Source organism: Atractosteus spatula, chromosome 1, assembly GCF_055471065.1.
Source record: "Atractosteus spatula isolate fAtrSpa1 chromosome 1, fAtrSpa1.hap1, whole genome shotgun sequence".
Taxonomy (NCBI): Eukaryota; Metazoa; Chordata; class Actinopteri; order Semionotiformes; family Lepisosteidae; genus Atractosteus; species Atractosteus spatula.
In genome coordinates this window covers 39,998,502-40,011,326 of record NC_142706.1, presented here as the reverse complement: position 1 = coordinate 40,011,326, position 12,825 = coordinate 39,998,502, and the positions used below count along the sequence as shown (strand labels likewise).

At 40.9% G+C, this 12,825-nt stretch overlaps 1 protein-coding gene across 1 annotated transcript in view; it reads right to left on the bottom strand.

The window, feature by feature from the left end:
• Nucleotides 1-12,825, bottom strand: part of maml3 (mastermind-like transcriptional coactivator 3) — a 108,028-nt gene that overhangs the window by 82,175 nt on the left and 13,028 nt on the right. The window contains exon 4 of the mRNA XM_088920657.1: nucleotides 10,894-12,462. Within this exon, the coding sequence (XP_088776783.1) occupies nucleotides 10,894-12,462 (1,569 nt within the window). The remainder of the gene's footprint in view (nucleotides 1-10,893; nucleotides 12,463-12,825) is intronic.

The window sequence follows — 12,825 nt, the reverse complement described above, 5'->3', positions numbered from 1 at the left end:
TTCTCAGTGTTTATTTTCTGCTGCTTCTACCAGCTTTAAAAGCTGCAAATAACCACCATTATACCACCTTTAAAACAGAAAAGTCTATTATTAGCAAGGAACTATTGTGTTTTGCAGTGCAGTTAAAACAAAATTGTGTAACCCGAGAGTGATAACAGCATGGTTACACAACAGGTCTCATAAGATACCCCTGTGTTTTAAACCAATTCAAAAAATAATCAAATTGAGGACCTTGGTGAAAGCTAAGCAATCGTTTTGATTAAAACTGTCGCAATCACTGTCTTAACACGTGAAACTGATGTCTACTTTTTCCCTAGGCTGAATCATCACAAAAAAGGCTCACTCAAACCAAAATGGGGAAAAAATCCAAATAGTCTTAACAGAATTCTTTCTGACATTTTAATTAAGACCCCACATTAGCTCCATAAGCTCCAAATCTTTGAAAAGGATGGTAGAAAGGAAAATAATGAAGGACTCGAGTAATACTAGGCATGAGGACCTTTAAAGTCCCTTTCTGCTCTTTTGCATGAACTACAAAAGCTGGAAAAAATACAAATGTCTTTCAGCAAGATTTAGAATTATTTGTCTTTTGTTAGACATAGTAACAGTAGCAACAGGAGCAGTAGGAATATTGTTTAGGATCTCTAATTCTTTATGACTAATCAAGTTAACAGAGCCCCCTGTTTACCAATCCTAAAGAACGATGGAATCCATTTTGTGTTTACACCTGTTAGGAAAACTGGAAAAGCACAGGTTCTTGAGAAAAGGCGTTTGGTGTTGGTTCAGCTGAGTTGAAGATGTGTTGACTTGTGCTCTATGTCAAAATAAAAAAAGACCAGATATATGAAAATCAGACACACTCTGTTAAAGGTACAATATAAAGTAAGTATAATATGATAGGACCACAAAGAGAGGTCGGAAAACCTGAAGGAAATCAACATACTGGATAGCCCAACATAGTCCTTATTTACAAATAAGTTAATTTTTGGTGGTACGTTAATAATATAAAAACCTGTCTGACTTTCAAAAAGGCTAGCCATAAGTATCCATTTTCAAATATACTCTATACATTCCAAGGTAAAAATACATGCTCAGCTAGACAGAGCAGAAGACAAAATAGTTCAATATTCTTGATCGCAGATATGGTGTAGCACTGGCTGAACTGTTTTAATAGCCCATATGTTACGAACCCCACCTATGTGACCACAAACAAACCAGGCAGCAAACCACATCACAGAATTCATTTACAGATGCTGTGATTATGCTAAACAACGATGTAAATGAACTGGTGCACAGCTGATTAGCAAAGCTGGAGGTCTGGGAAGCAAATTTCTATGCTAATCTGGGAAAGGCTCCCTTGTGTGTTGGCTGTCACAAGCCGAAATTGCTCCGAGTGTCTTGAACAAATGTTGCTGTTCCTTTAGAACACCAGCCTTACTCTGGAATGAACTTGCTTTCTGAACCTCTGAAAGCACTTCCAAAATCTCAAGTGAGTTCCTTCTTACATAGAGCAACACACAGCAAGCTGCCTGTTTCCATACTGTGCCGAACGCAGGATGGTAACAGAATGTTCTCCTATTCCTACACCTTTCAGCCTGGTACTATAATGATGTACCAAAATACACTTGTTCTATTTCTAACCTAGTTGGCTCACCCTTCTAGGCATTTCTTAATCCGGGTTTCAAAATTTATTTTCCTTCAAAAGGTTTTTTGGTGTCTTTTGGTGAAACAAAACCTGTTAAAACCAGTTCAGCCTCCTTGAAATCTGCTTCAAGGAATCACATTTTATTGTTGCTTAGTAAGTAGTTAGATAAATCCAGGGTGATCAAGAAAGACTGGGGTCAAGAGGTTAAAAGTGACTTAATTCCGCAAATGCCACAGCAGTGTGACTTACAGCATTCCCGTTATGTGTCTGGGTTAGAGACCACAAGGTGACAAATGAATGGAAAATCCCTCTTAATAACGGTCACAATTATTTCTGTGAGAATAACCGTCTGTTTTGCGATTTTATGCTGAGGTGTGGGACAGCATCAGATTGCACAGATAGAAAATACAAACAAAGATAGGGAGGGTTCTTGTGTCGGGAGCCATTTAGATCAAAATACACTTCCAGAATAAGCTGGGAGGATAACTGGAATATCCTTAACTGAACCACAATGCAGCAATGAAAAGACTCCAGCCTTAATAAATATATTCAACTATTACAGACATAAACAAATGGAACTTACAATATTAGACTGCGTCTATACTTACTTTGCTAACAATTTCTTCCAAATCTATATTTGCAGTTCCTGTCCTCAGTGATAATGTTATTGTCTTTTTCCTAGTAAAATGATTACAGATTTTGTCAAGGGTGAAGGTGAGGGAATATGACAGACAAGTGCAGCCTGCCCCTGCTTCAGAGTTCCGGGAGAAAGGCAGCAACAACACCGAATTATTCAGCACGTGTGATACAACAGGAGACAAGACATTAATAACTGGGAGACGCAGAAGTAAATATAACTTCCAAGAGGAAAACAGTACATTCTACATATTTTATCTATGCATCCATGTTAAAGAAATCGCAGAGAAACTCAAGACACTGCCACCATCAACTGAAACCCTGTTATTGGGTGCAACTTCCATTGTGGCAATATCATCTTTACTGATTTATGTTTTTCCATTATGATTTTACTACTTTTCCAGTAATGTTCACTACTGAAACACAAGTTTGAAACATAACAGTAAGTTCATTTCCTAAAAGAATATGTATTTATTCTTAAGACAAATCCAATTAAAATTCCATTAGTACTTACAATATCAGCTCATACCCTTCATATGTTCATAAGCAAACAGTGTTTTTCTGAGGAACATTTAAATTACCTATTGACCCATTCTTAAATAATTTCCATTGTTTAATTGAAACAATATAATCGTTTACAAGCAGTCACCTCAGACAAAGCTGCCACCCTTAATACTTCACAATATTTTGAGACAACAGCATTGAAAAGCAGCAGCAGCCAGAGACTGTTGAAATCATTCTACTGTGCAGCTGAAAGAAGAATTTCCCTTAGAAAATCCAACATGAAACTGCAATGCACTCTCAACATCTTCCTAAGTACACCTCCCCAAGTCAGACAACCTCCCCCCTCCCATTCCTCGTCTTGGAGCTGTCATCGATTCAGGCAGCAAGGTACCGTGGGCCATGGTATCCATGGCAACCGAGAGCAGCTGAGGCGGCCAAAGTTTTGATACCGTGAGGTATGTGCGCCAGCAGAGCACCAAGTAAATGTGGGACTAATCATTCTTATTCTGTTGTGCAGCCCTACTGGCGGATCCCTGCATACTAAACAGACCATGTCGCACAGGTTTAGCCAAAGTCTATACTGTACAATCTTTACGTATGACTCCCTGCTCAGCGTGTGCACTTTGTATGCACATCAGCATCAGCCTTTTTGACACAATGTGAGTAAAGATGCAGCTCCTGGATTTCATTACTCAAAGACAAACTGCCATCGTCTGTTTTATTAGATGCAGCCTCCTCTCCTTTTGTTCTATGATTCAAGCTGCCTTATTCTGTCATAAGGTGGAGTTTGTGCTTTCTTTGTGGTACTGTAACAGTCAACATTCATGTACTTACACTAATCCATTTTTTTTTCTTGATTTGGTAATATAGAGTTAGGTAATCTCCAGTTCTGAAAGAACACCTGTTTATCAAGAAGCATACACAGTACATGAACTGTACCTGCAATGGCAAATTAATGGTGGTACTATTGTTTGATTTGCAATGCTCTAGTATGCTCTTGACCTTTGGTAGGCATGTTCAGTGAAACCTCAAATTCTGAAAGAACACCTGTTTATCAAGACGCACACACAGTACATATACCTGCAATGGCAAAATAATGGTGGTACTGTTGTTTAATTTGCAAGGCTGCAGTCTGCCTGACATTGGGTAGCCATGTTTAGTGATCCCAGACAAGACAAAAAGCTTATTTCTTGTACATTCCTGGGAGATTTCAAGAAACATGTTTATTAGGATTCCAAAGCAGGGTTGAAACTGAGTTACCCAACAACGCTAAGCAGAGGTAACTGGGTGTGGTGTCCTGACACTCTTTTTATATATTTGTGACGTTCTAGCTGTCTGAGTTGGGACACGATTATCTGAAAGAAAAATCGATGCCACACTCCTGAACAAATCCTGAACAAATTGACAAACTAGAGAAAATTGCACCTAAAAGACAGAAACTTATGCTTTCATCACACTTGACCCCAGCAGCCAATAAAAACCATAGCTGTGTGAGGATTGGTTTTGTGAGATCATATTACCAGTGTAAAAGGATGTTAACTCAGGGTTAGAGCTTCTGCTGCCCAGTGGTTGTTATTGTTGTCCCCTTGTCTTTCCTTGGTGTCTTTGTGGTAGGGTGCCATCCAAAAAGTTGGGGGAAAAAGGAATCTCCTCCAATTAAGATGATAGAGAAAGAGCCTGTTGCTACAGCAATAGCTAGAATGGCCAACCTTCAGTTATTAGAGAAGCAGGCACTGCTTTTTAAAACTGAGCTGGAGGAAGTGAGCTCACAGATTAATGTAATAACATGTGTAAACTTACTCAGATGTCAACTATCAAGTAATTGGTCTTAAACCAGGACTTAAACACAGGTGACCAAAAGGAACAGAAAAGATTACTCTAGAGGCCATAACTCTGAAGTTAGTGAATAAAGAATGCAGAGTGACTGAGTTGGAGAACTGTCACAACAACATTCGCACAGTGAATTTATGGAAAACACTCTTTCCAAAGCCATGACAAATTTAGTGTGTTTTTGTTCAGGTTTCGTCTGGACAGAGACAAATGTTTTCTGAAAAGAAAACAGGCTGCCTGGCCTCATTCATTTTGCGTTGTTTTTTAACTTGGATGGTTAGCCCAGTAACTACCCAAAAATGACATGCATTTTCAAAAGAGAGGAAATCACTGAGAGAAAACATACTTTTCAGTTTACACTGCAGTGTTTATTAGTCTTGGTCTTAGCATTATAACGTCATAAGTCAAATTTTACTTCTTTGTAAATTTACTAAATTGGAACCCAAGTTAGTTTCTTTAGAGAACATTCTAGAGAGACATTGTGCTGTTGGTGTGAATCTAAGCAGTATTGTTATTTTAAAGGTAGTCACACCAGCCACTGACTAGTTTTATGACTGCAGCAATGAATCCTCTGCAGATATTCCTCCCATCACTTCAACCCAGCAGGCATTACTGCTAGACCCATTGCGGATCAGCTCCACATTCAGTTTTTTAATTTCAAAGTATACATTTTGGGAATTTAATACGTTTGGGGTTTGAGGTTTCTGCTATCTCTTCATTTATCTAAACTAGTAGCAGTACCGCAGGTGCATACATCCCTGTTTGAGCTGAAGGAGGTGTTTCAAGACGTGACTAAGGGTAAGCTGCCTGGTACTGAAGACATTCCTCCTGAATTGTATTTTGGCATTTTGGTCCTATCTACCTTAGGTCCTCTTCTGCTTGAAAAGATATATGCTGTCATTGAAAAAGATTGATAACAAAGGTATATTAATAATTATGGTAAATCCTCATTCTTGAAAAAAGACAAAGATTACGCAAACTGTGTGTCTATTGTCCTGTCTCCCCGATGTACTCTGATGCCAAGCTGTGGCTAAAGTCCACTCTCGGCTGGCACATACTCCACGGTGTTAAACACTATATAAATAAAATGAATTAGTATCACACCGGCCGGAGGTCTATAGGACGAAATTAGAACAGCATATTTTAGACAGGTTTTCTTAAAGGGAAACATCCATCTTATAATGTTGCTGCCTGCTCCACGTTATTCTAACTATGGACATTGTCATTTTGGTCGTATAATAGTGTCAAATTAATTAATTATCATTAATTACATTCAATCAGCAATTATACAACCACACTCATGAAAAAGAAAACGTATATTTAAAATTCTGTACTGCAGGGAAACTTTTTGGGAAAAAAATGCCCAATTTTTGTTTTTCTTAAGGTTACTTATACATTTAGCAATTAAAAACAAATCATGGTACGTAAACCTATCTGTGAGACATGACATTGAAAGCAGTAAGTTGAAACTATCTGAATGATTTATGTATTTTTGTATTAGTTCTTCAGAGATTTCATGGTAGTGAATTGATTTGAAACTTACCCTTGCAGTTCTGTGCTTAAAAAGGGGTTTTAATGCCAAGATCAAACACACTAAAAGCAAGATTAAGCATGGAAAAATACTACAGTAAAGAGGTGCATCTTCTCTGGAAGACAAAGCAGTAATATTAAAATTGCAGTGATTTTAGCATAATGTGTTTATGTGTGAGATTCATCTAGTACAGTATTTTAACGTGTTGTGGATTCTCTAAGCTTTCTGCTCCTCGTTTTAAACACTCTCCAGGTCATTGTGATAGTGCTAGTCTAGGGCTTAGAAGCTCATGAGGCCACCAAAATAATCAGTCCCGAGACAAAGGGACAATGGAAAAAGCACGCCCCTACCCTTTCTCCACATCACTGTGATGAACAGCGAGACCCCTGCTCTCCCTAATGATCACTCACTTAGCAGCCTTCAGCCCCTCGCAAACAGAGAGCCGCCTGCCCTCTTTGTTTACTTGTCACTGCCAGCAGGATGAGCAGCTAAGAACCCGCTGCTGGTCGAGTGTCAGCCTCTACAGGAAGGAATACAGTCCCTGTGCTTTAACTAGCAATCCTCCCCCCCCCCTCCCTCCACCCCTCTCCTCTTCCCTTAACTTCACCCTCCGCTCCGCCGCCGCCTCCTCTGAGACTCTCCGCAGAATCTGAGAGTGTGCCGCCAAGCTCATCTCAAGACTCGACACGTGCGGGTGAGCCCTGGCACAGCTTCCTGCTCAGCCAGTGAGAGCAATATCGGGGGCTTAGGGAGGGAGGAAAGCGAGAGGGGAGGGATGGGGGCTCAACGTCTGTCTTCTGTTCAAACGCTGACTGTGGTTATCTGCCTCTGTGACTGACACTGCTTTAAAAGGACCACGCAGGGGAGGTCAGGCGGTTTTGACTGGTCAGAGGTGGTGTTGCTCACGCTCTCATAGATGTGAACAAGATGTAAACAAAACGAGTGGGGTCGGCATTTGCAACAACCGAGCAGTGATCAGAGGTGCTGCAACCTACAAAATCCTGATCAAGAAACAAAAGTGCAAGTCAAAAACAGACAGAAATTCACCTTGTGCCACTCGATGACTGCACCAGAGAGACCCACATGCAGCAAAACCAGGACTGACTACAACCCAATCAGCCTGGAGGACTCTGACTGCTGGGAAGGGCCAGGTGGTACCACAGACAGCTAAGTTCGCTCGGAGCTTTTGAGATGTTTCAACAAATCGATCGGCCTTGATATGACTTATGTTTCTGAAGAAGCTTATGTGTTTGCACAGTAGGAACCGCCAATGGACAGCAACAAAGGGTTTCAAAAAAGAAAAGAGGAATTATTTAAAGATTCCAAGTAATAAAAACTAAACTTCACATCAAGGCCTACACAATGGATTTATGTACTTGCTTTCTGCTTTGTAACATAATATGATAAAGACAATATTATTCACTTACTGTACCTACTACTCAAACTTAATGACTGGATTAGGGGGGGGGGGGGGAACAATTCAGGTTCCTGTCTGTTAAGAAACACAAAGCACATAAATAATGCTAATGATCCCTCCCCCACACCAAAGCCTTTTCAATAATCAATATGTCTCAGTGTGTCTGTAGTCTGGGTCACTTCACATTTCCTAACCATACATCATACAAAGAATGCACTGGGCCGCTGTTGTCATTGGATGATATAATGAACCAGGAATATGACACAACTAAAAATTTTGCCATTCCTCATTAACAGCAAACCGTATGCATTCTTCTTCCTATGATTTTTATCATTTTAGAACTGCAGACACAAAAATAACGTGTGGCACCTAAACACAGGGAAGATCGGGCTGAGCTCCTGCTGAACAATATGTTGCAAACGGCACACAAAGCCTTAGCATTGGGATCATGGCAGAACAGATCCGTTGCATTTTAATTACAGAAGGCACAGAGAAGCGCGGCCTTTGGAAGTCTGGGCTTCCCTATTTGAATTTTCCTCTAACGGTAGCAGAAAAGAGGGAATGAATCAAAGCTCCCACCGACCCATCCTTGACACATGGCAGTGTGGATTCCTCTCCGCTATAGCAAGCTTCCATTTTAATGAACTCCTGCTTTGCCGTCTTTATTTTTCATGTTTGGCTCTGCGCTGTTGAAGAAATCGTATGGAGGCAGTAAGAGAAGGAAAGGAGTGCCTGCCCTGGGCAAGGGGTTACAGGCCCAATGGAAGAGGTCGAGGCTGCTTTTTTTCCCCACCACAGATTATGCTTTGCACTCATGTAACTCGATTCTGTATCAGGACTAAGAGGAAAAAGAACACTAATTCACGTCTATTCAATTTGGCTACTTAAAGACAGTTTGTTTCATCTTTTACACAGGAGAACTGAAGCAGTTCATTTTACCACAAATTATTGGCCTAACCATGCCATTCTCCAACACGTTTACACTAATTAACTACTTCAAAGGCCCATGTACTATTTTTATTTTTATTTTTTTACTGGTTATAGTGGCCTTTTCAGGCACTTTGCTTTTGTCTGCCTCGTGAATTCTGCTCCTATTACTAATCTGCAAAAATGCAAGTGTGTTATTGCTATATACATCTGAAATTTACTATTTCTGCAAAAACAGACCTTGATGAAGTTTTGCAACCCTTCATGAGAGGCAAGGGCACAGGGAAGAAGAATATTATTGGTGTTTCCAGTCTAATTCTCTACAGTTATACCAGCAGATTGCAATTAGATAGTACTCCAAGAAATAACAGAGAATTGAGCACTGCCTGTGCAAGAAATAGCCGTCAAAGAAATGGCTGATGAAATTTCATGATACAAAATACTGAAGTTTTCAGACTGCTTCTTCTAAATAATCATTCTTATTTTCAGGCAGAAAACCTTCTTTTGAAACAGCTCTAGATGGACAATATTTAATAAAACAACGATGTTTATATCAGAATGAATTACAGCTCAGTGAGGTACAGTCCATATTTTCCCCATTTGTATAAGTTATTGTCGAGCTTCAACAAGCAAAATTCAATAAGCAAAATTACACTACAAATATAACACACAAAGCCATGTATAGACCATGTCAAAACAATGTAAGCCTAGACAGTATTGAAACAAACAATTCACCATTGAACTCTTCCATTTACATTTTAGGACAAAATGCACATTTAATTTACAATGCTACATTATGTTCATATCAGATAAATAAACACCCCTTGTGCTTTTTTAATTGATAATGTCAGTAATTTAATATTTTAAAGAAAATACCAGAAAACCTCATTGTTACATGTTGTTTCAATTAAAGATTCTGATTATACAATATTTATGAAATGTCTCTCAACACATGACTTTAGCAACAGAATCCACTGAAATCGAGCTTTAAAATGTCACAGTGAGACCTTACTGAAGTGAAAGCTGTTCAAATAAAATATAATCCTTAATAGGTGCTGTAATTATATTCTCCGTGTTCTCTGTGGTGAATTCACTGAACAATTGGGAGGATCCTGTTCAGATTCAAACATCTGACTGTTTTGGTGTCTAAACTACTATATTGATTGGCAAGATGTGGCATGATACATTTCCAAATCGTAGCTGGTGTGAGAACAGGATGGAACAGGCAGGATAACTTAAAAATGGCACTTATTTACATAACGAGGTGTTGCAGAAACCTCAACAGAGGTACCTTAGAATGAAGTGGCCATGACACTGACACGCGTGGGTGAATTAGAACACACAGTGAGCCCAGAACTCCCCAGTGTAGGAGCCAGGCCTCAGCCTCACATGCTCTCAGCGGTACCCTAGGCAGTCATGTATAAGCAGAAATGGTACTTCTCAGCCTTTATATATCTGCTGTGCAACAACACACCATTAACGAAACATTCACCTCTTAAAATGGATTGCTTTGTTTAAGCCAATTCCGACACCTGCTCATTGCTTTCTCGTTCTGACCAGCGGTGGGGGATCCTCTCTTTTTTTAAGTGATAACTGTTAACTGGCTGTTTATTGTGCGTATGCATGTGCAGATTAATTGTGAAACATTAAGCTGCCTCAAATCACATAATTTAGTCACAGTAGGAGAGATGCGTCTTTTAAGATTGTAATCCTATGCCTGCATTTTCTGAAAACCATTCAATTTGTAAGTTTTCTTGCAACATGGCTGTGTTATTACTTTAAAGAGATGACGAAACCATTTAGATTTGTAAGTATTCCCATCTTGAAAACTTAAACAGGTTAGAATAAGCAAAGCAAAGAAACTCCTCTAAAATGTTAATGTTTTATTATGCAATATTGTTTGTAGCATAAATTAAAAACCAAAAAAAACCCTAAAAGTACCAGGTCTACAAATAAACCTATGTTTATCAGGCACAGAAAGGCAGACAAGTGAGATGACCTCTCATAATTCAGCAGCACCACAGAATTACAAGATAAGAGTACAAACTTGGGAACACACATCTCTACCATATAGTAAATGTTCATATTTAATCTCATAGCCCTCTAGGCATCTTCAGCCTCGTTGCTGAATGTTTTGCGATCCCACGTTAAAAACAAACAAGCTGCCTGAAAATAACAAAAGAAGAATTCAGCAGTTCATATCACAGGAACCACCAGCCTAAAAATAAATAGGGGTCTGTTTTTTTCGCCTAGAAGAAAATAATATGTTTGCGTCTTTTATAAACTGAATTTGTTTACATGGGGTTTTCAAATTAGAAGGGCAAAACATTTCATACTTGACCGCAGACTTCCAAGAACCCAAGAAAGCATTTCTGTTAAACAAAGAATTGCACCACCACTTACCTGACTGTGAGGTTGCAACGCACTGTAAGGCATACTCTGATTCAGTTTCTGTTTTAAGAGAAGCATGCGTTTCTGTTCTTCGCTCAGGTGAGAGGCCTGAGCAGATATCTGCACCTGGGCTTGTGGCGTCACCTGCTGCTGCTGCGGTGGCTGCTGTGCTGGCTGATGCTGCATGTATGGCATCATGGGATTCTTATTAGGGTTGGCCATAGGGGGGGTCATCCTCTGACTCATGTGCTCCACAGCACTGAAATGAGTCAGGGGCTTAGTGTTACTGTATGAGAGCATGCTGGCTTGCTGCTTGCCCATAGTGTTTTGGCCCATGCTGTTTGGCTGTTGGCTGATCATGTTCATATGGTTTTGAGGGAGGTAGTTATTCATCGTGGCCTTCTGAGGGTTGCTTGCCATTGGAGGCACCATAGGATTTTGGGCGTTAAAGGCTTGTGAATACATCATGGGGCTATTTGGTTTGTCAGGGTTGAATGGCCCTCCATATGGGCTTGTGGGAGCACCAGCAGGTGACCAGTTGGGTGCTTGTGTTTGCTGCTGCTGCTGCTGCTGATGTTTTTGCAGTTTTGCCCTTTGCTGCTGCTGGACGGCCATTTGCTTCAACTGTTCTGCTGGAGACAAGTCAGGAGTAGACGAAGGGACTGGGACTGTGATACTTCCCCCTTGGCCTGCAGTTGCTGATGGCCCAGGAGCAAGCCCTTGCCCTACTCCAGGACCTGGGGTCATCAGAAATCCATTCCCCGGCCTGGGTTGCTGAGTCTGAGCCTGGTTGGGAGTCTGTGGTGACTGGGGCACACAATTTGCTGGTGACCCTGCCGCCATGCCGACAGAAGGAGGCTGCTGAAGGGGCTGCTGGGGAGGGGTGCTGTTGGATGCGGTGTTGAACTGAGGGCCTGAAGAGGAAGGCCGTACCTGTGGGGAACCCATAGGCATCTGGCTGTTTTGGGGAGGGGGGTCCTGGGGGAGGGGCGTTTGGGTAGCTGGCCTAGTGAACTCAGCCTCTTTTTTGTCTTCAAAATCTTCATTGAACAAGTCGTGCATGTCATCTTCAGGCACAGTGTTGGCCAGCTCGTCAATGAGCTCCTGCCACTCCTGGTCATTGAGGTTAATGTCCGAGAAGAGCTTGTTCTGGTTCGAGAGTGAGGTGTCCGAGGACTCAATCCCGGTGGTATCATCCAAGGGCTCCTGTTTCATATCCTTATTCGGAAGGAAACCGAAGCTATCATCCAGGTCCAAGGTGCCATTTACTGGCAGCTTGATCTCTGGCAAACCGCCATTTTTGCCCATGTCATCCGGCCGGCCGGGTACGTGGTTGTTGCCACTGCTGGTGTTGTTTGCCAGGGGCAGCGTTGGTTTGATATCAATTTGGTGGAGTGGGGATACAGAGGGCACAGGAGGGATGTTATTGGGCAAACCAGCCAATGAGTCCAGGCCTCCGACAGGCCCTTCCTTTCTCAGCCTTTTTGCATTTGGCGAAAAATTCCCATCGCAAATACCGTTCTGTTCACCGTTCAGAGGAGACCGTGCGCTGTCCAGTTTCCTTTTCACAGTTTCTTGCAGCTGAAAGAGGGAAGGAAAAAAAATTGAATTAAACATACAATAGACGCACAGAACTATATTTAATTATTCAGGAAGAACGTAGGAGGACTGGAATCTAACAATGAGCATGCACTCGCTTCTTCGCTGCAGGAATCTCAAAATACTTTCTGAAAAATGAGAGAAATTTCCGAGGGATCAGAAGCGTGAGCATCAATACCAATTAGTGATCTCTCATTTTGATACACAAGGTTTAAGAACTTTATTCAACAAATGTTATTCCCAAGACATTTGCTTAAATGTTCAAACACAGTGGTGGCATTGTGGATGTACAAAATACTGTCTAAACACTGACTTTTACAATTCACTATTGTACACCATTGTAAA